The 20,963-nt window shown below is 53.8% G+C and overlaps 1 protein-coding gene across 1 annotated transcript; it reads right to left on the reverse strand.

Annotated features, from left to right (window-relative positions):
- Positions 1–4,699: 4,699 nt before the first annotated feature.
- On the reverse strand, positions 4,700–20,601 carry LOC133751031 (interleukin-9 receptor-like). Its single transcript, XM_062180910.1, is given in 11 exon segments — positions 4,700–5,011; positions 13,582–14,046; positions 16,176–16,260; positions 16,890–16,995; positions 17,433–17,631; positions 17,980–18,125; positions 18,557–18,735; positions 18,816–18,912; positions 19,171–19,268; positions 19,270–19,300; positions 20,514–20,601. Coding segments are annotated over 11 exon segments (1,806 nt in total).
- Between the last annotated feature and the right edge of the window lie 362 nt (positions 20,602–20,963).

Below are 20,963 nucleotides of genomic sequence, written 5' to 3' on the forward strand. Positions count from 1 at the left end.
TATTTGAAAGGCAGAGTTAGAGACAGAGGGAGAAAGAAAGAGATATCTTCCATCTGCTGGCTCACTCCCAAGATGGTCACAATGGCCAGCACTGGGCCAGGCCAAAGCCAGAAGCCAGAGACTTCCTTCAGGTCCCCCACAAGCGTAGCATGGGCCCAAGGACATGGACCACCCTTCCCTGCTTTCCCAGGCACATCAGTAGGGAACTGGATCGAACATGGAGCAGCCAGGACACAAACTGGCATCCATGGGATGCCAGCTTCACAGGTGGTGGCTTTACCTGCTATGTAACCCCTGGACATTTTTTTAAATTTGAAAGACAGAGTTACAGAGAGAGGTAGAGACAGAGAGAGAGAGAGAGAGAGAGAGAGAGAGAGAGGTCTTCCATCTGCTGGTTCACTCTCCAGATGGCTGGAGCAGCCGGAACTGCACCAATCTGAAGCCAGGAGCCAGGAGCTTCCTTCAGGTCTCCCATGCGGGTGCAGCTGCCCAAGGACTTGGGCCATCTTCTACTGCTTTCCCAGGCCAAAGCAGAGAGTTGGATCAGAAGTCGAGCAGCAGGGACTAGAACTGGCATCCATATGGGATGCTAGCGCTTCAGGCCAGGGCTTTAACCTGCTGCACCACAGCACCGCCTCCAGCCCCTGGACATTTTAAAAAAGGTAACCTCATAAGAAGAAAGGTAACAATGATAAATTGATTCATTGTGGCTAGATCACTTATTCTAATATTTTGTTTCCATTCATATCTCTTATCAGTAATAGGTACTTGAGAAAAAAAAAATTCAAACAAAAGAAGAATGTGAATAGAAGGTATGGCCACAATGACTCAATGTTTCATTATGTTGCTTTCTAAAACAAGATTTTAAAATAAAAGAATCAATTTCCTCAATGATACTTTTCAGAAAGTGATCAATCAAGGGGGCAGCGCTGTGGCACAGCAGGTTAATCCTCCGCCTGCAGTGCCAGCATCCCATACGGGTGCTGGTTCTAGTCCCAGCTGCTCCTTTTCTGATCCAGCTCTCTGCTATAGCCTGGGAAAGTGGTAGAAGATTGCCCAAGCGCTTGGGCCCCTGCACCCACGTGGGAAGAGCTTTCTGTCTGTTTCCCTCTCACAGTCTGTAACTCTACCTCTCAAATACATAAATACAATGTGTGTGTGTTTTTTTAAAGTAATCAAAACTAGAGAAACAGAGAGGGCAGTAGATACTTTCTGGGAACTACGTTTTATGGGAATTATGTTTTATGGGAATGGGTGTTTAGAGATCATAAAGAATTTTTGGAAGTCCAAGCTGAACCTGTAATTACATGGTCACCATGGCTAATCATGACACTAATGTTAATAAAAGGATCTGCAGGGAAGGCATTGGACCTTGTGGTTAAGACGCCCACATCCCATATCAGAGCCCTTGGGTTCAGTATCCGGCTCTGGCTCCTTACTCCAACTTCCTCCTAATGTGCATCCTGAGGTAACAGTGATGGCTCCACTTACTGGGTTCCTGCAATGTACATGGAAGACCTGGATTGAGTTCCTGCCTCCTGGCTTTGGTCCATCCCAGTTCCAGTTGCTGCAGGCATCTGGGGAGTGAAACAGAAGATGGGAAACTTCTCTTGTCTTTCTCTATCAAATAAATGATTTTTCCAAAAATTATCTGTGCTTTATTTTGTGTAAAAAAATAGAAAATTAATTTTTAATGCTCTTAGAACATGTTAGACTTGAAATGCAAATAAATCAAAATGCTCTTCCAACACTGGATTATGAAGCCCATCAGGAGTCGATGTGCCATATCATCACATAAACTACACTGTCATAACAACAGAAGTTTTATTGACTCTCTTGAAAAATTAAGAAAAATGAATATAATACCTTAGAAAATTATTAATAAATTAGAAACATGTGATACTGACATAAAACACTCCTGGCCAGACACATAGCAGGTAGAAGCCATCATGTCTCTTTCTCAAAATGATTGTGTGCACTTTGTTCAGCTCACAATCTCTATATGGCAAAGTTCTGCTTCCATTAATTCAAATATAATAACTTTTTAATACATGGTTAAAGTATACGTACTTATAAATGGTTTTAGGCAACAAGCAATATTAATTGTTGGCATTAAAAATACCATCATCCTGGTTCCAGCTTTTAAAACTGATTCACAGGGGCTGGTGCTTTGGTGTAGCAGGGAAAGCCGCCATCTGTAGAGCTGGCATCCCATATGGGCGCCGGTTCGTGTCCTGGATGCTTCTCTCCCAATCTGGATCTCTGCTGTGGCTTGGGAAAGCAGCAGAAGATGGCCCAAGTCCTTGGGCTCCTGCACCCGCATGGGAGACCAGGAAGAAGCTCCTGGCTCCTGGCCTCTGATAGGCCCAGCTTGCGGCCATTGTGGCCATTTTGGGGAGTGACACAGCAGATGGGAGACCTTTCTCTGTCTCTCCCTCTCTCTGACTTTAACTCTACCCTCAAATAAACAAAAACAGTATCTTTAAAAAAATGATTCAAGGAACCAGCACTGTGTGTAAAGCCGCAGCCTGCAGTGCTGGCATTCCATATGGGCACTGGGCCAAGTCCCGGCTGCTTCTGCCTCTCTGTAACTCTGCCTTTCAAAGAAATGGTTAAATAAATGAAAATGATTCAGAAATTTTTCTTGGAACAATATCATCCAAATTTGGAAGAGGTTCTGCTGTGTATGTTTGTATGTATGTGTGCAAATATATGAGTAGATAATTTCTAGTAGCATCAATGACAACTGAGTCCTACCAAAGGCATCTTATTAACTAACTCATTTAAAAGTGTCAATTATGACAATCCCAAGATAAACTAAGACATATGCTTTTAAGATACTGTTGATGGGGCGGTGCTGTGCTGTAGCACGTAAAGCTGCCCGGCTGCTCCACTTCCAATCCAGCTCCCTACTAATGTGCCTGGGAAAGCAGTGGAAGATGGTCCAAGTCCTTGGGCCCCTCACCCACGTGGGAGACCAGGATTCTTCCTGGCTCCTGGCTTCAGATCAGCCCAGCTCTGACCATTGCAGCCATTTGGGGAGAGAACTAGCAAATGTAAGACCTCTCTCTCTCTCTCTCTCTCTCTCTGCCTTTAACTCTGACTTTCAAATAAATAAACAAATCTTTAAAAAAGATACTGTTGGTGAAAAATTAGTAAAAATAAATAGGATTAATGATTTATTTTAAAATGGAAGCAATTAAACATCAAATGACAGAAACCTACAGCATTAAACTGGAAATCTAGAGAAATACACAATTTACCAGTAAAAACACACATAAGCAAAATGAACCCTTAAAATAGAAAGAGGGGCCATGTGCCTGAGAGGGTAAAGCCGCCCACTGCATTCCACGTGGTGCTGGTTCGGGTCCGGTGGCTCCACTTCCAACCCAGATCCCTGCTGACGCCCTGGGAAAGTGGCAGAGGACGGCCCGAGTGCTGGGGCCCCTGCAGCCACGCGGAGACCTGGGAGAAGTCCTGCATCCCGGCTGCAGCCTGGCACAGCCTTGGCCACCGTGGCCATTTGGGAGTGAACCAGTGATGGAAGAGCCCTCTCTCCGTGACTCTTTCCAAAAAATCTTTTTGGAAAAAAAAGAAAGAAGCACTAGCATAGAAAAGCTTGGAACGGCGCCTGGGGCTGCGGCGGGCGGAGCCCCCAGGGCCACAGGGGCTCCGGGCTGGGGCGCAGTGGCCTCCCACAAACTGAGCTCGGCTGTTCAAAGGTCAAGCACGGAAAACAAGAGGGCGACTTTCTGCAGGGCACTCCCGGGCTATCCCCAGGGCGGCTGACCAGACACGGCCGGCACCAGCAGGAGCCGCTCCCGCCGCGCGGCGACCTCACAGGACTCGCGGCTCCTCCGGGCATAACCCAGCCTTACACAGCGACTTTTCCTGGGGCTTTGCACCCCTAAGGATTTGTTTGTTTGAAAGAAAGAGCGACAGAGATAGAGATCTTCCATCGGCTGCTTCACTCCCCAGATGCCCTCAACAGCCAGGGCAGGCCAGGCCGAGGCCAGAACCAGGAGCCGCATCCGGGTCTCCCAGGCCGAGGCCAGAACCAGGAGCCGCATCCGGGTCTCCCAGGCCGAGGCCAGAACCAGGAGCCGCATCCGGGTCTCCCAGGCCGGGGCCAGATCCCGGGAGCCGCATCCGGGTCTCCCAGGCCGGGGCCAGAACCAGGAGCCGCATCCGGGTCTCTCAGGCCGAGGCCAGAACCAGGAGCCGCATCCGGGTCTCCCAGGCCGGGGCCAGATCCAGGAGCCGCATCCGGGTCTCCCAGGCCGAGGCCAGAACCAGGAGCCGCATCCGGGTCTCCCAGGCCGGGGCCAGAGCCCAGGAGCCGCATCCGGGTCTCCCAGGCCGGGGCCAGAGCCCAGGAGCCGCATCCGGGTCTCTCAGGCCGGGGCCAGATCCAAGAGCCGCATCCGGGTCTCCCCGGCCGAGGCCAGAACCAGGAGCCGCATCCGGGTCTCCCCGGCCGAGGCCAGAACCAGGAGCCGCATCCGGGTCTCCCAAGCCGGGGCCAGCACCGGGCCTGCGCCGGCGCTCGGCAGGGGCGGCAGGGGAGCGTCGCGGCGCCTCTGCGCCTCGGACACCACTCGTCAGGGTCGGGTGGGCACGACGACTCCGCCTGTGAGGAGACCCAGGACCGGGCCGGCGCCCCAAGGACAGCACAGACCCGCTGCCGCCTCACCTTTCCTCAGGCCGTCCGAAGGCCGGGGCAGTCTCCCCGCAGCGAGAAGACAAAGTGGCCCCCAGCGTCCCCGGCCACGCCCAGCAGCGGCCCCGCACGCCCCCTGCCGGCCACAGGCCCGCACAGCAGGCAGGGCGCGGCACGGCCACGGGAAAGTGCGCCCCCTCCCGGCGAGCCCGGACATTCACACTGGAACGGACCCGCCGTCGCGAGCCTTGATGGGGATGCCAGGGCCATGGCTGCAGTGTGCCGCCCCGGGGTCCCTGTGTCGGAAACGTAGTCCCCAAAGCCGTGTGAAGGTGCGCAGAGGGGCGCCTCCTGAGGGCGTCGGGGTGGCTCAGGTCGCGAGGCAGAGCCCCTCGCTGGCCCCCTGGCCCGGGCAGCCTCGGACGCTGCAGAGTCCCCAGACGTCACCCCTGTACCTTGGGCCTCCCAGCCTCCAGAAGTTTCTCTTTATAAATTACCAGCCTCAGGTATTCAGTTACAGCAGCAGATCACAGACCAAAACAGAGGGAGATAGCAAGAAGCAAAGTAGATAACCAGCGGACAAAAGTCAGTGATTTCCTGTGTGGCAGCACCAGAGGACAGGCTGGAATTTGAAATAAACAACAGCACTCACACTAGCACCCCAACACTGGGGTCCTTAAGAATCAACCTCACACAATCTGTACACTCAGAAACCTTTGAACGCAGTTGAGAGACTTTGGAAGACATTGTAATGGGCATTTCTTTGTCCCGGAGCAGTGTACTCCTTATTGTTAGATGGCAATTCCAATTTGTTCTGTAGATTTTGTGGAATCCCAACCAACTTCCCAGAAAAGGTACTGCAAGCTTTCTAAATCTAGAATAGACAACATAAGACTTACAAAGTTAAAGAACTTACCTATCAAGCCATTGTCTGGCATAGCAGCTAAGATGCCACTTGGGGCACCCCCATCCCGTATCAGAGTGCCTAGGATCTGAATCCCAGCTCCACTCCTGATTCCAGCTTCCTACTAAATCACACCTAGGGAATCCGCAGGTGATGGCTTAAGTACTTGGGTCCCTGTCACTCACATGGGAGACCTGGATTGGGTTCTGCTGCCTCCTGGCTTCAGACTGGCCCTGGCCAGTCCTGACTGTTGTGGGCATTTGGGGAAGGAACCAGTAGGTGAGATCTCTCTTGATCTATCTCTGTGTGTGTGTCTTTCAAAAAAATAAGTAAATTTTTAGAAAAAGAAACCTTACATACCACAAACAGAAACTGAACATACAACTGTATACAGAAGCTGTCCTCATAAGGATCAAATGCTAAAGGATCAGGATGACCTTCAGTAGCAGAATGAGAAACAAACCAGAGTGCATCCCTGCAGTGTCACACTGTCCAGCAGGAGCAACGAATGTCTGCAAAGACACAGTGAATCTAATATGCGTGTTACTGAGTGACGTAAGCCAGTACAGGCTGGCATTGTGGCACAGTGGGCTAAGCTGCTGCCTGCAACACAGAATGCCATATTAGAAGACTGATTCAAGACTTGGCTGCTTCACTTCTGATCCAACTCCCTGATTATGTGCCCGGGAAAGCAGATGGCCCACGTGCTTGGGCCTCTGCCACCCACATAAGAGACCTAGATGGAGTTCCTAGCTCCTGGCTTTAGCTTGGACCAGCCCTGGCTGTTGCAGCCATTTGGGGAGTGAACCAGCTGATGGATGATTCTCTCTCTCTCTCTCTCTCTCTCTCTGCCTTTCAATAAATAAGTACATCTTTAAAAAAAAAAAAAAGGAAGAAAGGAGGGAAGTCTGAAGAAGCTGTACTCTGTACAGTCCCATATAAATGACATCATGGAAAAGGAAAGATTATAGAGACAGTAAACAGACCTGGCACAGACAGTAGTTTGGAGGGGTGGGGACTAAGTTGTACAAGGAAATAGGGCAGTGGGGCAGTGGAGGGAGCATAAGTGGGTCAGGTGGGAGAGGACTCCCTCTGGGTGGTAAGATCATGTGGGTGTTTGTGGCAAAGCTGGGCTGTGTGGCCCCAGTGTGAACAGGATGGCCATTTCTCACTTCAGAAGAGAAGGGTCTTCTTTTCTCACATATGGGACGATTTCAGGATCAGATCTGAGAAAGACCTTGGGGGGAGGGGGTAATAAAATAAACATAACATTTGATCATTTTAATTATTTTATTTTAGTAGAACATGATATTTCATTTTAATTTTTAAAATTTATTCTATTTTACCTGAAAAGCAGAGTGACAGAGAGAGAGGAAGACAAAGAGAGAGTTTTTCCATCTGCTGATTCACTCCCCAAATGGCCACAATGGCCAGAGCTGGGTGAGACTGAAACCAGGAGCCGGGAGCTTCTTCTGGGTCTCCCACATGGGTGGTAGGAGCCCGAGCAGTTGGGCCATCTTCTGCTGCCTCCCCAGGTGCTTCAGCAGAGAAATGGATCAGAAGCGGAACAGGCAAGACTCAAACCGGAGCATGTATGGAATACCAGCATCACAGGCCGTAGGCCGTGGCTTTACCAGCTATGCCACAATGCCAGTCCCTATTTTATTCTCTTAATTGGGATAAAATGTACATAATATAAGCTGCACCATTCTAACTCTCTGTGTGTGTACAGTTCAGTGGCATTAGGTACACTCACATGGTTGTGGGACCCATCACCATTACGTTATCTTTTCTCATTCTCACAGGCAAATCCCATGAATTTTTATTTCCCACATACTCACCAACACTGGATTCCACTTTTCTAAACAGTCACAAGCTTTTATAAATTTTCAGATATAAGGACTTACTAACATATCCACTGATTGACATTTCATATTAATAATGCAAAAATACAAGTTTATGTAACCTAGGTACAAATGTCAGGAGCTTTTTATTTTTATACGATAGTTAAAAGGATACACTAATGAAACCAACTGCATTTCTCAAAGCAGGGCAGAACTGTGAGTAAAGTTGGAGATTACGTGTTTTTAATTTTTCAGGAACGTGCCAGTTCTGAATTATTCCTTCATCAGACATCACATGATGACCTGGTGCTTCCACAGCCCACACACTGTTAACAAGAACGTGTTTATACCTGGGCTTACTGGGCAATCAGACACAGTGTAGGCAGTGAGGCGTGGAAAGACAGACAATTTAAAGACATTGCTTAACTGTGCAAATTCACAGTTATGAAGAGAGAAGAGCTTTTATGTCTTCAGTCCACTCCTAAATTAGGCATGGGTAGACTATCTGATCTCCACAGAGATCAGGCTCAACTAATTTTATACAACATTGAAATGGACAAGTATCTGTTAACAAAATTGTTGGAGAAAATAGGTACTCTTAGATACAAGATTGCAAAGTTTCCAGAGATTTCAAATGAAGGCCAGTATACCTTACAAAAATACAAACTATTCTGTTTGCATGGTAGTGACTTTGCTCTTCCTGACTGGTTAGCTCTTCTGTGATTGATCCATGAAGCATCAAGTGAACAGGGCAGCAAGGGCTTGTGAGCTGGACACAAGTGGCCCAAACCCTGCGCAGGCCAACACATCACTAGGTGAACATGTGCTCCTGACCCATTGTTAGGGAAACAGGGCAAGCATCTGGACTCACCTATCCTGCCTTCTTCTCAGTTTCCACTTTCATGGTGCTTGCCATTCTAATGTGAATGATTTGGTATCTCACTGTGCTTGGATTTTCAATTATCTAAGGACTGAACAATGTTGAGCAGCTTTTCATGTATTTAGCAGCACTAGATTTTGAAAGGATTTTTTTTTTTTGGAATGGTATCCAAAGCACCAGAAACAAAATAAAAAAGAGATAAACTGGAGTTCATCAAAGTTACAAACTCTGGGGCCTGCATTGTATCACAGCAGGTAAAGCTGCTGCCTCCAATGCTCGTATCCCATTTGGGAGTGCTTGTTCAAATCCCAGCTGCTCCAAGTCCAACCCAACTTCCTGCTAGTGAGCCTGGGGAGGGAACAGACAGTGGTCCACATGCTCGGGCTACTACCACCCAAGTGGGAGACCTGAATGCAGTTCAGGCTCCTGGTTCTGCCTGGCCCAGACCTGGCTGCTGCAGCCATGTATGGATGGAAGATTCTCTCGCGCGCTCGCTCTCTTTCTGCACTCTGTCTTTCAAATAAATAAATAAATCTTTTATAAGTTTTATATAAAAATGTTTTGTGGGGCAAGCATCATGGCATAGTGGGTGAAGCCACCATTTGGGACACTTACAGCCTATGTCAGAGCCTGGTCCAGGTTCCAGCTACTTTGCACTCCTGATCCAGCTTCCTGATAATGTGCTTTGGAGGCAGCAGATCTTGGCCAAAGTTCTAGGGTCCTGGCTTTGGCCTGGCCCAGCCCCAACCTGTAGCAGCCATCTGGGGATGAATCAGCGGATGGAAGAGCTCTCTTCCCCTCTCTCTCTCTCTCTCTCTCTCCCTCCCTCCCTCCCTCCCTCCCTCCACCCTTCTCTTGCTGTCTTTCAATAAATAAATCTTTATTTTAAAAAATACTTTTGAGGCCGGCGCCGCGGCTCACTAGGCTAATCCTCCGCCTTGCGGCGCCGGCACACCGGGTTCTAGTCCCGGTCGGGGCACCGATCCTGTCCCGGTTGCCCCTCTTCCAGGCCAGCTCTCTGCTGTGGCCAGGGAGTGCAGTGGAGGATGGCCCAAGTGCTTGGGCCCTGCACCCCATGGGAGACCAGGATAAGCACCTGGCTCCTGCCATCGGATCAGCGCGGTGCGCCGGCTGCAGTGCGCTACCGCGGCGGCCATTGGAGGGTGAACCAACGGCAAAAGGAAGACCTTTCTCTCTGTCTCTCTCTCACTGTCCACTCTGCCTGTCCAAAATAAAAAAAAAATACTTTTGTGCATCAAAGGGCAATGTCAAGGGTCCAGCATTGTGGTGCCACTGGTTAAGCCGCAGCCTGCAATACTGACATCCCATCTGAGCACAGGTTCAAGCCCAGGCTGCTCCACTTCTGATTCAGCTCCACGCTAATGCATCTGGAAAGGCTCAAGCATTTGGACTCCTGCCGCCCACACAGGAGACCTGGGTGGAGTTCCAGTATCTGGCTTTGGCCTGGCCAACCCCAGCTGTTGAGGCCATTCGGGAAGTGCACCAGTGAATGGAAGATTTCTGTCTCTCTCTCCCCTGTCTCTCCCTCTAACTCTCAGATAAATAAAATCTTAAAAAAGACAATACCAAGAAAGTGTAAAAAAAACCAACAGAATGGAAGAAAATATTTGCAAATCAAGTATTTCATAAAGGGCTAGTACTAGAATATATATTTTTAAACACTTAGAACCCAACAATAAAAAGACAGTGCAATTTAAAATGGGGCAGAGGACTTACAGACTGTTCTCCAAAGAAGATGCACAAACATGCTCAAGATCACTAGCTCTTAGGAAAAGGTAACCACAGCAAGGGGATGCACCTTCGGCCTGGATGTTAAGATGCCACATGGGACACCCTAACCCCTATGGGTGTCTGGCTTCGAGTCTCAGCTCTGCTCCCAATCCCACCTTCATAATAATGCACATCCCAAGATGGAACACCACTAATGGAAGCGTAAGATGGTGCAGTCACTGTGGACGACAGTTTGGGAGTTGTATGAAAAGCCAAACAGAATTACCACAATCTCATTCCAAAACACAAAAAGAACTGAAAACCAGCAGAAACGTGTACACAAATGTTCACATGAGCATAAACCTCAAGAACAGAAAGGTGGAAAGAACACAAACGGCCTTCAACAGACACATGGACAAATGAGTCGTGGTGAATGTGTCCCCTGGAATAACATCCACGCAATGGGAAATCAGGACTGAGGGGCTGACACGCGATGTAGGGTGCAGGAGACAGGGGAGACAAGGTGGCCGCAAGAGTCACGCACTGCCCAGATCCATCCACACAAAACACCCGGAGACCAGAGACAGAAAGCTGACTGGGGAGGGGGTCAGAGGGAGGGGAGAATGAGGAGTGACTGCTTAATGGTAGGGGTCTCTTTTGGGTGATGAAAATGCTTTTGAACTAAGCAGATGGCTGCACAACATTGTGTATGTACCAAAATATCACTGAGCTAAAAAAATGTTATATTTTATGAATTTTACCTAAAAAAAAAAAAAGGAAAAACCTATAGTCCCCAGGGTTCACTCATCAGGGTAAGTCCTCCTCCCACAGTGTTCCCTCAGCCTGGTATTCACGTTTAATATTTATTCACTTATTTATTTGAAAAGCAGGGGCCCCAGGACTTGAGCCATCCCCTACTGCTTTCCCAGGCACGTTAGCAGGAAACTGGATTGGAAGTGGAGCAGCCAGGACTCAAACCAGCACTCTTATGGGATGTTGGCGTCACAGGTGGCAGCTTAACCCACTGAGCTACAACGCCAGCACCCAGTGGCCACTTCGTATTTAAGATCAAGGTCAGCATCGCCCTGAGGCCCTCACAGATGCCCAGTGACCATGAGGCCTCCTTGCAGTTTACAGGGTCTTTGGCTCTAGCCCTGCTGTAACCCAGACACTGGCACAGGGTTTCCAAGGGATGTCCCATCCAGGTGAGGGGAAACCAGCACTGCTGGAGCACTGCCATACCCAGGTGTCTCGTTCAAGTGAACTCACAGCTGCTCTGCCAGGTGTGGCTTAGTCACATGTACAGGCAGGAAGGTGATGGTGCACATTCAGAGCCACATACCCAGGTGCTCAGGGGAAATGAACATATGTTCAGGCCTCACAGGAGAGCTGTCCTGGCTGTGCAGGTGGCCCGGGTCCCATGTGAAGCCACACAGACAGTTACAAATACACCAGCCCGGGGCTGCCCAGAGGCCGGCCCCAGGAAGTGGATTCATGCTGGTATTTTTATACTTGGGTAGAGCTGAGGATGTCTCCACCTCACTTCCGCCCACAGCCCTCCCACTCTCTGGGGCCTCCCTCATCCCCACAGTCCAGGATCCGGCTCCACTGAGGCTCACCACAAAACCGCAGGGGCTTTGCAGACATGTAGAGCAGGAGGGATGCTGACCTGAGCCAGATGGGGCTCTGGCCTCTGGGGGCCAGGGGCTGTAAGCAATCCCCTACCCAGGCCTCAGGGAATGTGGGAGCACCCAGGAGGCTCATTGCCTGAAAAGAGAGCAGCCTCCACTTTACCGCCTTCAGAACTTCAGAACAGTCTCAACCCAGCCCTCGCCAGGCAGATGACCCGAGTGTCACCTCCAAGGTCAAGAGTCAGGTTCTCATGGGCTCTGCCTGGGGCACCCAGGAAGAACCAAGTACCTGGGGCCATCAGGGAGGTGGAGTCACAAGCAAAGAAAAGGTTGCTGTCCTGCATTGAATGGTGTCCCCAAAATTCATAGGGTGAAATCCTCAGCCCCAGTACCTGTGAGGGTGACCTCATTCTCGAGTGGAAATAGGGTCTTTGCAGATGATCGAGCCAAGATGAGGTCATGAGGGTCAGTCTTAACCCACTGCTATTGTGTCCTTAGAAAAAGAGGGAACCGGCCGGCACCGCAGCTCAATAGGCTAACCCTCTGCCTGCAGCGCCGGCACACCGGGTTCTAGTCCCGGTCGGGGCACCGGATTCTGTCCCAGTTGCTCCTCTTCCAGTCCAGCTCTCTGCTGTGGCCAGGGAGTGCAGTGGAGGATGGCCCAAGTACTTGGGCCCTGCACCCGCATGGGAGACCAGGAGAAGCACCTGGCTCCTGGCTTCGGATCAGCGCGATGCGCTGGCCTCAGCGCGCCGGCCGTGGTGGCCATTGGAGGGTGAACTAACGGCAAAGGAAGACCTTTCTCTGTCTCTCTCTCTCTCTCACTGTCCACTCTGCCTGTCAAAAAATAAAAATAAAAAAAAAAGAAAAAAGGGAACCAGGAAGATGCCTTGTGAAGCTTGTGTCTGCTGTCACAGCCACGAAACAAGATGGTGACCAGGACAGTGCTTGCCCAGCGCCTTCAGAGGGAGCCCAGCACTGCCAACAGCTGCCCTCCCCACTTCCCTGCTACACAGCGGTGAGATGACAGCTCTGTGGTCTGAGATCCCAGTTTGTGGTACTTGACAACAGTAGCCCTAGGAAAACAACGAGTGCATGCTCCTCCATCCACCGCTCACCCAGACCACTTCCTGGAGTGGCCACCTCCCAGGCCACTGCTGCTGCCAGGTGGGGACCTGCAGCTCTGACAGCCCAGGAGCACTGGCACAGGGACAGCAGGAGCACCTATGGGGCGTTGTGCTCCCTGCTTTCTTTGGGAGGCCATGGGTCAGCACTGAAAGTTATGGAGTCCGGACTGTCAGCTGTATCCTGTCTCAGCGTCCTGAGGGGTCGGCTTCCCTGGGGCTGGTCACTGAGCCTCCATCCTGCTGTCCCCAGAGCCCAGGAAATCAGGGCCAGCCCCTCCCAGCCATCGGAGCAGCCACAATGCCCCTTACAGTGTTGGCAGGAAAGGTGCCTCAGGAAGGCAGAGAGAAGCAGCTCCACCTGTGGGGCATCTCACTGATTTCACAGACTCCGGGCTGGCCCACCCAGGGGTGAGGACAGAACAGGCTAGGGGGGCACACCTGTCTTATCAGAGAGGCCAGGTGCAAGGCCAGAAGGGGGAGGGGGAGGGAGGGCGGTTGTCAAGATGCTGAGGGGGGAGGCCCTCCCCACAGGAGCTGGGCAGAGGTGAGGAGCAGCTGCTGCCTCCATCCAGACAGGGCCTCTGACACAGCACAGGTGCCCTCCTCAGGAGACCCAGTGCAGATCAGGGGTCAGCTCCAGAGACCTAAGCCATTTCCATCAACAAAGACAGGATGCAGCTGGCAGTCCGGACTCCATAACTTTCAGGGCTGACCCACGGCCTCCCAAAGAAAGCAGGGAGCACAATGTCCCAAGGGTGCTCCTGCTGTCCCTGTGCCCTGGTCTTGCCCCTCATTCTGACCAACTGCCACACAGGTATCTCCTAGCTGGGGATCTGAACCCCAGGGGTCACAGGAAAGGCCACGGGCCACAGCTGGAACAGGCTCAGAGCTCTGTGTGTTTCCTGGGAGGGCTGTGGGATAGCAACCCCCAGAGCAGCCCAAAACGCAGTACTTGCTTCTGTCCTCTGGGCCTGGGGCAGCCAGCCCAGTGGGGGCCATAGGGGCCCAGTCCTCCTGTGGCAGATACACAGGTGGCTGTGCCTTCCACTCCACACACCCTGCTGGCGGCACCTCCTCTGAGCCTGGGGCCCCTGGGAGGCCTGTGCCAGTGCCTTCCTTCCTCTGCAGGCCCACAGACTCCCATGGGTGCATCGGGCTGTATGTGAGCGGAGTGATGGTCTCCCAGTCATTGGACTCAGAGGCTCCTTGTAGCATGTGGACACCATCCGGGCTCAGCTGCAGGCCTGGTCTGTGGGCTCCTGTCCAGGTCTGGAACAGAGCACAGGAGAAGGAAAGGGCTCTGGGGTACACACAAGTGGGAGCAGGGGCCTCCTGCTCAGCAGGCCCAGCCTCCCTCCCCCTGCAGGAAGCTCTCCTGACAGCCATGCCCAGAGGCCAATCAAGGCCTGTGCTGGAACATTCTGTCTTCCCTATGGGACCTGAGTCCTTTCAAGCCCCTCACTGCTCCCCCGGCTAGGGCCTGATACTCACAGGATCCAGAGGCAGAGTGCAAATCATGGCCAGTGCCAAGGACAGAGCAAACCCTACCAGCACATGCAGACCTAGTCATCCCCACCCTAAACCCTACAGTCAGCACAGACACCTGTCAAAGGACTGGGCTAAGGCCAGCAGCCCTGGACACTTCTGAGAGGCCCTTCCCCTGAAAGGAGACTGGTTGCTCAGTGGGACCAGGAGCCTCCACCAGACGCTCCCAGTACCCCACCCTTCCTCCCTGCACTGCTCCTGGGAAAGCCAGTGCACAGACGCTCCCGGTACCCCACCCCTCCTCCCTGCACGGCTCCTGGGAAAGCCAGTGCACAGCAGGCCAGCCATGAAGGTCTGAATGAGCCCTGGCAAGTGCCACAACTCTGTAGAGAAGCCCAGGTTCCTGCAGCTGAGTGACACAGGCCAGAGGCCACTCACAGTCTCGCCCTGCTCAGCCTTGGCTCAGCTGCCCTGCACTATGGACCAATCCTCAGTTTTAAGCTCCACGTTGCCTTTGTTGGACAAAGTCTTGAAACCTAGGCATTAAGAGAGACAGGATTTTCTGGAAACACAGTGGAAGGAGACATCCCTTCCCGCACAGGGTGCAGGGAATCCTGGGGAAGAGTAGGGTCAGCGTGGCCCAGATCCTGGGGAAATGTCCAGGCAAATTCCTTTCCTTTGTCCTCGGTGAGGAACCTGAGAAGGCAGAGCGGAGAGTGCCCAGTGGAGCCTTCGTCTCAGTGCTTGGTGCACACGGTCTGACATCTCCCACTGCATTCCAATGACTCTGTGTGGCCTGTGGGAGTCCAACAGGCCCTGTACAGGGGAAATGCAGAGTCTACTCGTGGGCCTTGATGCCAGAGAACTGCCTGGGGGGAGGCAGAAGGGACCAAGGGCCATGCAGGGGCCAGGACAGCAGGAGTCCAGGAGCCAGCCAGAGTCCCAAGGGCAGCACAACCCAGAGGCCCTTCTCACAGACGCACTTGGAGGAGGACAGGGAGGAGGTAAGAAGGGACAAGGGGCCGGCCCTGTGGTGTAGCAGGCCATCTGCAGTGCCGGCATCCCATATGGGCGCCAGTTTGAGTCCCAGCAGCTCTACTTCCAATCCAACTCCCTGCTATGGTCTGGAAAAGCAGTACAACATGGTCCAGGTCCTTGGGCCCCTGCACCCACATGGGAGACTCAGAAGCTCCTGGGAAGTACCTGGCTTCTGGTTTTGGATCGGCACAGTGCGCCAGCCATAGCGGCCATTTCGGGGGTGAACCAACGGAAGGAAGACTTTCTCTCTGTCTCTCCCTCTCACTGTCTATAACTCTCTCTGTCTCTCTGCAAAAAAAAAAAAAAAAAAAAAAGCAGCAGCAGCAGCAGCAGCAGCTCCTGGCTCCTGGCTCCTGGCTTTGGATCAACGGGGCTCCAGCCATTGTGGCCATTTGGGGAGTGAACCAGCAGATAGAAGATCTCTCTCTCTCTCTCTCTCTCTCTCTCTCTCTCTCTCTCTCTCCTTCTACCTCTCTGTAACTCTGCCTTTCAAATACATAAATAAATCTTTAAAAAAAAATGAAGAGAAGGAAGAGGAGAAAGGACAAGACCATCCCCAGCGTTTGCACCTTGCAGCAAGCACTTCCCTGGATGGCAAAGCAGAGCAGAGCAGAGTCCTGGAAATAACAACGGGACCAGAGACAGGAGAACAAGAAAGAAATCAGCAAGGAAAGAAGCAGCTAATTTTCTTTGTTGAGACAGTGTGTGAAATTGGAAGCCACTATAAATGTAAATACGTATACACACATAAAGGCCCAAAGCTCTGAGAAAGGCTCCCACGCTTGCCCCCAACCTTCCCCCAAGCGTGCATCCTGGGCAGGCCAGACCTCTGAGCCACACCTGCACCCCACACCTGCAGCGGGGCCCACACATACCTGGAAGTTCCCGTTGTGCACACTGTAGAGGGGCTGGAAGAACACAGCTGGGGTGGGCACATCCTGATGGAAACTTCTCTTTACCCTGAGGCCAGAGGGAGGCAGAACCAATGGGGACCCAAGTAGGGGCTACTCCCAAGGGTAATGCTCCCAGGGCCCTCCTTGGCTCCCAGGCCTGGCCCCACCAAGCACCCCTTCTCCCATCCCCTCTCCCTATCTGTCCACGGCCTCTTGTGCTCTGTTACACTCAACCCTGGCCAGTCTTCTCCAGGACCCACTCAGGACAGGGGCCCTGTGCCCCTGGTAACTTGACACACGCTCATGAGACTTGATGGCTTACCCCAGGGGACCCTTGTCTGATTCTCTGAGGCATCCATTGGGGCTGAGAACAGGGGTCTGTGCACACTAGAACACAAAACTGCATTTTCATAGAACGTGTGAACAAATGAGCAAGCCGGCCAGTTCCCCAGAGACAGGATACTGAGTCACACCTTAGCTGGACAGGGCCAATCCAATGCCATCTTCAGGCCTTGCCACAGAACCGCTTCCCCTCTCTTCTCCAGTGATGTGGGAACCCCTCACCACTGACCCAGAGACTTGAAAACCCTACCTAATCCAGGATCAGCCAGTGAGAGGTGGGGTGGAGTGACCCTTGATGTCCGACTCACCACACACACACACACATGAGCACACATACACACACTACCTACTTACCTGGGTGACAGCTTAAACAGAAGGTAGATGAGGCCACTGAGGAGGATAAAGATGGACACAGCAACAAGGGTGCTGTCCAGCTGTCCCCAGGGTGGGATCAGGGAACCTGTGGGCAGAAGGGCTCAGGGCTGTGAGCAGCCTCCTTGCCAGGATATTGTCTCCAGACCCCCACAGCAAGAGTCCCTGTTACTGCACTGGGCCACAGTGGGAAGTCTGTGGCTTGCCTGCTGGGATACCTGGGTTGAGTCGCAGCCAGGCCTCCCTGTCCTCATCTGTCAATCATCCGAGGATAAGCACAGCTGTGGACGTGATCAGTCCAGCCCCCACCCAGGTGACTAAGGTCATGTCTGGCCTCCAGGCAGCCCTGGACCACATGCCCTCTACACAAAGGCCCTCGGGAAACCCAGGGCATTGGCTTCCTCTGTGCACATCTCTGACCTCAGGTGATGGGGTAGCTGGGCAGGACTGCCCCAGGGAGGGGGTTTGGCAAGGGTGGGATAGGCAGAGAGGGGGCCTGGACAGACTCTGGAGGACAGCACCCACCCCGTCTCTGGGGAGGGCGGAAGCACACCGGCTGGCTCCACTCGCTCCATTGGCCCTCGTAGCGCTCCTCCTCCGTGTCGTCCTCCAGCGTGGCCATCTGCACCCGCAGCCTGGCCTCGTAGGTGGAGCTGGGGTCCAACTCAATGGCTTCAAGGGTGATCCTGGTCACCCCAACAATGCGGTCCTTGTGCTGGGCCCCCTGTGGGTTGGAGGCAGTTAGCAGGTGCTGAGGGTGGTGCTAGGCCCACCAGCCCTTGAGATCTAACACACGGGCGCACATAGACACACTCACATGCATTCACACTCACATTCCTTCACACACAGACACAGCCACACAGCCACACTCACACAGACCCACAGAAGCGTTGTGTGTGCACATGCAGAGCACATGCCTGTGCACGCAGACACACCAGTGCACACACACACACCTGGCTCTGATCTCCCTCCTCATCGCGCCACGTCGGCACTCTCCTGTGAGGGACAGGAAGCCTACCCTGGGCTGCTGCTCCCAGGACAGAAGGCCCCAGGGGAAGACAGCCAGAGTTACCTCCCAGGCCTCTTCCTGCCTCTTGAAAGCCAGCTCGTAGCTGAGAAGTGTGGTCAGTGGCTCCAGCGCAAGGCTGATGCTCCAGGTCAGGACACAGGAGCCAGAGCTGATGTTGCTCTGCAGGTCAGAGGGCGGGTCCAGCTTCACTGGAACAGAGGGAGGCCTTGTGATGCGGAACCCATGGCTCAGGGCGTACCGCTGTCACGCCTCAGGACGGTCGAGGCCCTCTCAAGCCAGAGGCCTCAGAGCAGTCTGCTCCAGAGACGCCTCACGGACAGCAGCTGGACAGGGCCTCTTACATCTCGCCTCCCTTCCTTCACGACCGTGTGGCACAGGGGAGCCTCCCTGCTATCCCCGAGGGTTGCAGTCAAGGCTCTGATCCCTGTCCCTGCCCTGACTGGACGCCCTGCATGTTCGTCCTGTGCCAAAACCCCACCTCTGCACCAACCACACAGCCACGCAGGCGCCCCACCCCCAGCTCACCCCGGCCCTGGGCCTTGCCTGGCTGGCACTCAGAATGCTCCCTGGGCCAGGGCGGGCCTGAGAAGGCCACGAGGCCTGTGGCCACGCTGCTCACCGTTTCTCCGGGGCAGGTACTGCCGGTCCACCAGGCGGACCTGCTCCTTCCCAGACACGCAGTAGTGCAGAGTGATGGTGAAGTTGTCAGACGGCACCAGCACCTCCGTGGGTGGCAGCAGCACGGTGCACGCACTGCCCCGAAACACACACCGGTGCTTGCTGCCCGGCACCTGGTTGCTGAGAGGGCTGACGTCAGCACCAAGGGGCTGCCACGCCACTCCCGGCCCCCCGAAGGCAGCCCTGGCCTCCTCCCTCACCTGGTAAACAGGAGCCAGGGGCCGCAGCCTTGGTCCAGCTCCGGGCCAGAGCCGCGGCAGTCGATCCTCAGGATGTTGTTGTTGAGGCAGGTGAAGGCTGCAACCCTCGGCCCCGGGGTCAGTGACCGCTGGGAGCCCACGGTGGGGGCATACGGGCTGAGCCCGGGGGTGGGTCGGGGAGGGTCTGACCGTGCACACCCTAACAAGACAGTCACCACAGATGACGTCAGGGCCTTGGCAAGCAGGCAGGGCAGGCCCAGAGAGGCATCGGGAGGGTCCGTGAGGGGCCCCGGGGTCAGTGGGACTGAGATCCAGGCTGAGCCCTGTTTTCCCACCCCACCCCATGCGCATACACTGGGGTGCCCGCCCTCACCTCCTCCTGCCTCTGAGACAGAGACCTCCAAGCAGGCACAGACACACACGCAGGTGCAGATGAGAAGCCAGGTGCCCATGGCGTCTCAGGGCCTTGCTCATCAGGCTCCAACCTGCAAGGGACTGAGCTAAGGATCAGGGTGGGGACAGGCCTGGGCTAGGCACCCCTCTCTGGGCAGGGCGCTCCCCATGAGGCCCACCCCCTCAGACTGCCCTCTGGAGCACTCTGGGTGAATGGGTCACAACCTGTACCCTCACTGCGTCCTGTGAGAGACAGGCACCTGGGCACTGTCGGAGCAGGTGCTTGGCACGGCAGTTAAGACACCATTAGGGGGGCCGGCACCATGGTGTAGCTGGTAAAGCCGCGCCTGCAGTGCTGGCATTCCTTATGGGTGCCGGTTCGAGTCTCGGCTGCTCCACCTCTGATTCAGCTCTCTGCTATGGCCTGGGAAAGCAGCAGAAGATGGCCCAAGTCCTTGGGCCCCTGAACCCACGTGGGAGACCTGGAAGACGCTCTGGGCTCCTGGCTTCGAATTGGCGCAGCTCCAGCCGTTGTGGCCAATTGGGGAGTGAACCAATGGATGGAAGACCTCTCTCTGTCTCTGCCTCTGCCTCTCTGTAACTCTGACTTTCAAATAAATAAACACATCTTTCAAAAAATAAAAAAGACATCATTTGGGATGTCCACATGTCCTAGCATGCTGGCTGGAGTCAAGGCCCAGCCCTGCATCCCCACCAGCTTCCTGCTTATGTGCACCGTGAGAGGCAGCAAGCATCCAAGCAGGAGACTCTGACTGAGCTCCAGGCTCCTGGCTTTGGCCTGGCCCAGCACCGGCTGTCGAGAGCATTTGGAAAGTAAAAAAGCAGATAAGAGATTCTCTCTCTCTCTCCCCCTCACTCTCTCCCCTTCTCCCCACCCTCCCAAATAAAATAGAAAAATAATAAATACATGAACAATTTCAAACACCAAAGCTCAGAAAGGCCACTGTACCTGACTGCAGTGGGTGAGGTGCAGACTGGGGTCTCCCGACAGGTCCTGAACTCAGTGAGCAGCCACCTCTCCTCGGCTGCCTGCGAGGCTCCCGACGGGTCCTGAACTCAGTGAGCAGCCACCTCTCCTCGGCTGCCTGCGAGGCTCCTCTCTGGAGATGGCAGCCTTTGCCCGCCCGTCTGCAGGAGGGCCAGGCCTGGGGGAGCCACAGGTGATCGGTCCTGGGGTCTCTGGTGTTACACCCACACACCTTTCCTACTTCAGTTCTCACAAGAGCCATGCGGGGCTCACAGACAGGGAAGCTGAGAAGCAAGCCTCGCCCGGGACACGGCTACCCTCCACCGTCTTTGCCGCCTGAAACAGCCGCATCCCAGAGATCTGCCCCAGGAACACGCTGAGGACACCACTGGGTGTCTGTGTCATGGCTGGCACCTCCTAAACTCTCTCCATCACACCCCTGCAAAGCAGAGTCCCCACCAGAGCAAAGCTCTCAGCGCTGAAGTGCCGGCCCTGGCCCTGAGATCCCTGGGGAGCCAGAGGCTGGGCGGGGTCAAAGGTCTGGGTGTCAGGAAGTGCCTGGGTGCAGGGAGCTGCTGCGGCCCTATCACCCCATTTGCAGCTCCAGATGGTACAGCGATATCCCCCAAGCAGGAAGCAGGGTCAGTCTGCTTATACAAGCCTGATGAGTGATAAGCAGGAGAGACAAGCAGACATGCATGAGGCCACAGTGCACTCACCTCCAAGGAGCCTGCAACAGGCATGGCTCCTCCCCCACCCAACCCCAG

The sequence above is a fragment of the Lepus europaeus genome, chromosome 21 (assembly GCF_033115175.1).
Source record: "Lepus europaeus isolate LE1 chromosome 21, mLepTim1.pri, whole genome shotgun sequence".
Taxonomy (NCBI): domain Eukaryota; kingdom Metazoa; phylum Chordata; class Mammalia; order Lagomorpha; family Leporidae; genus Lepus; species Lepus europaeus.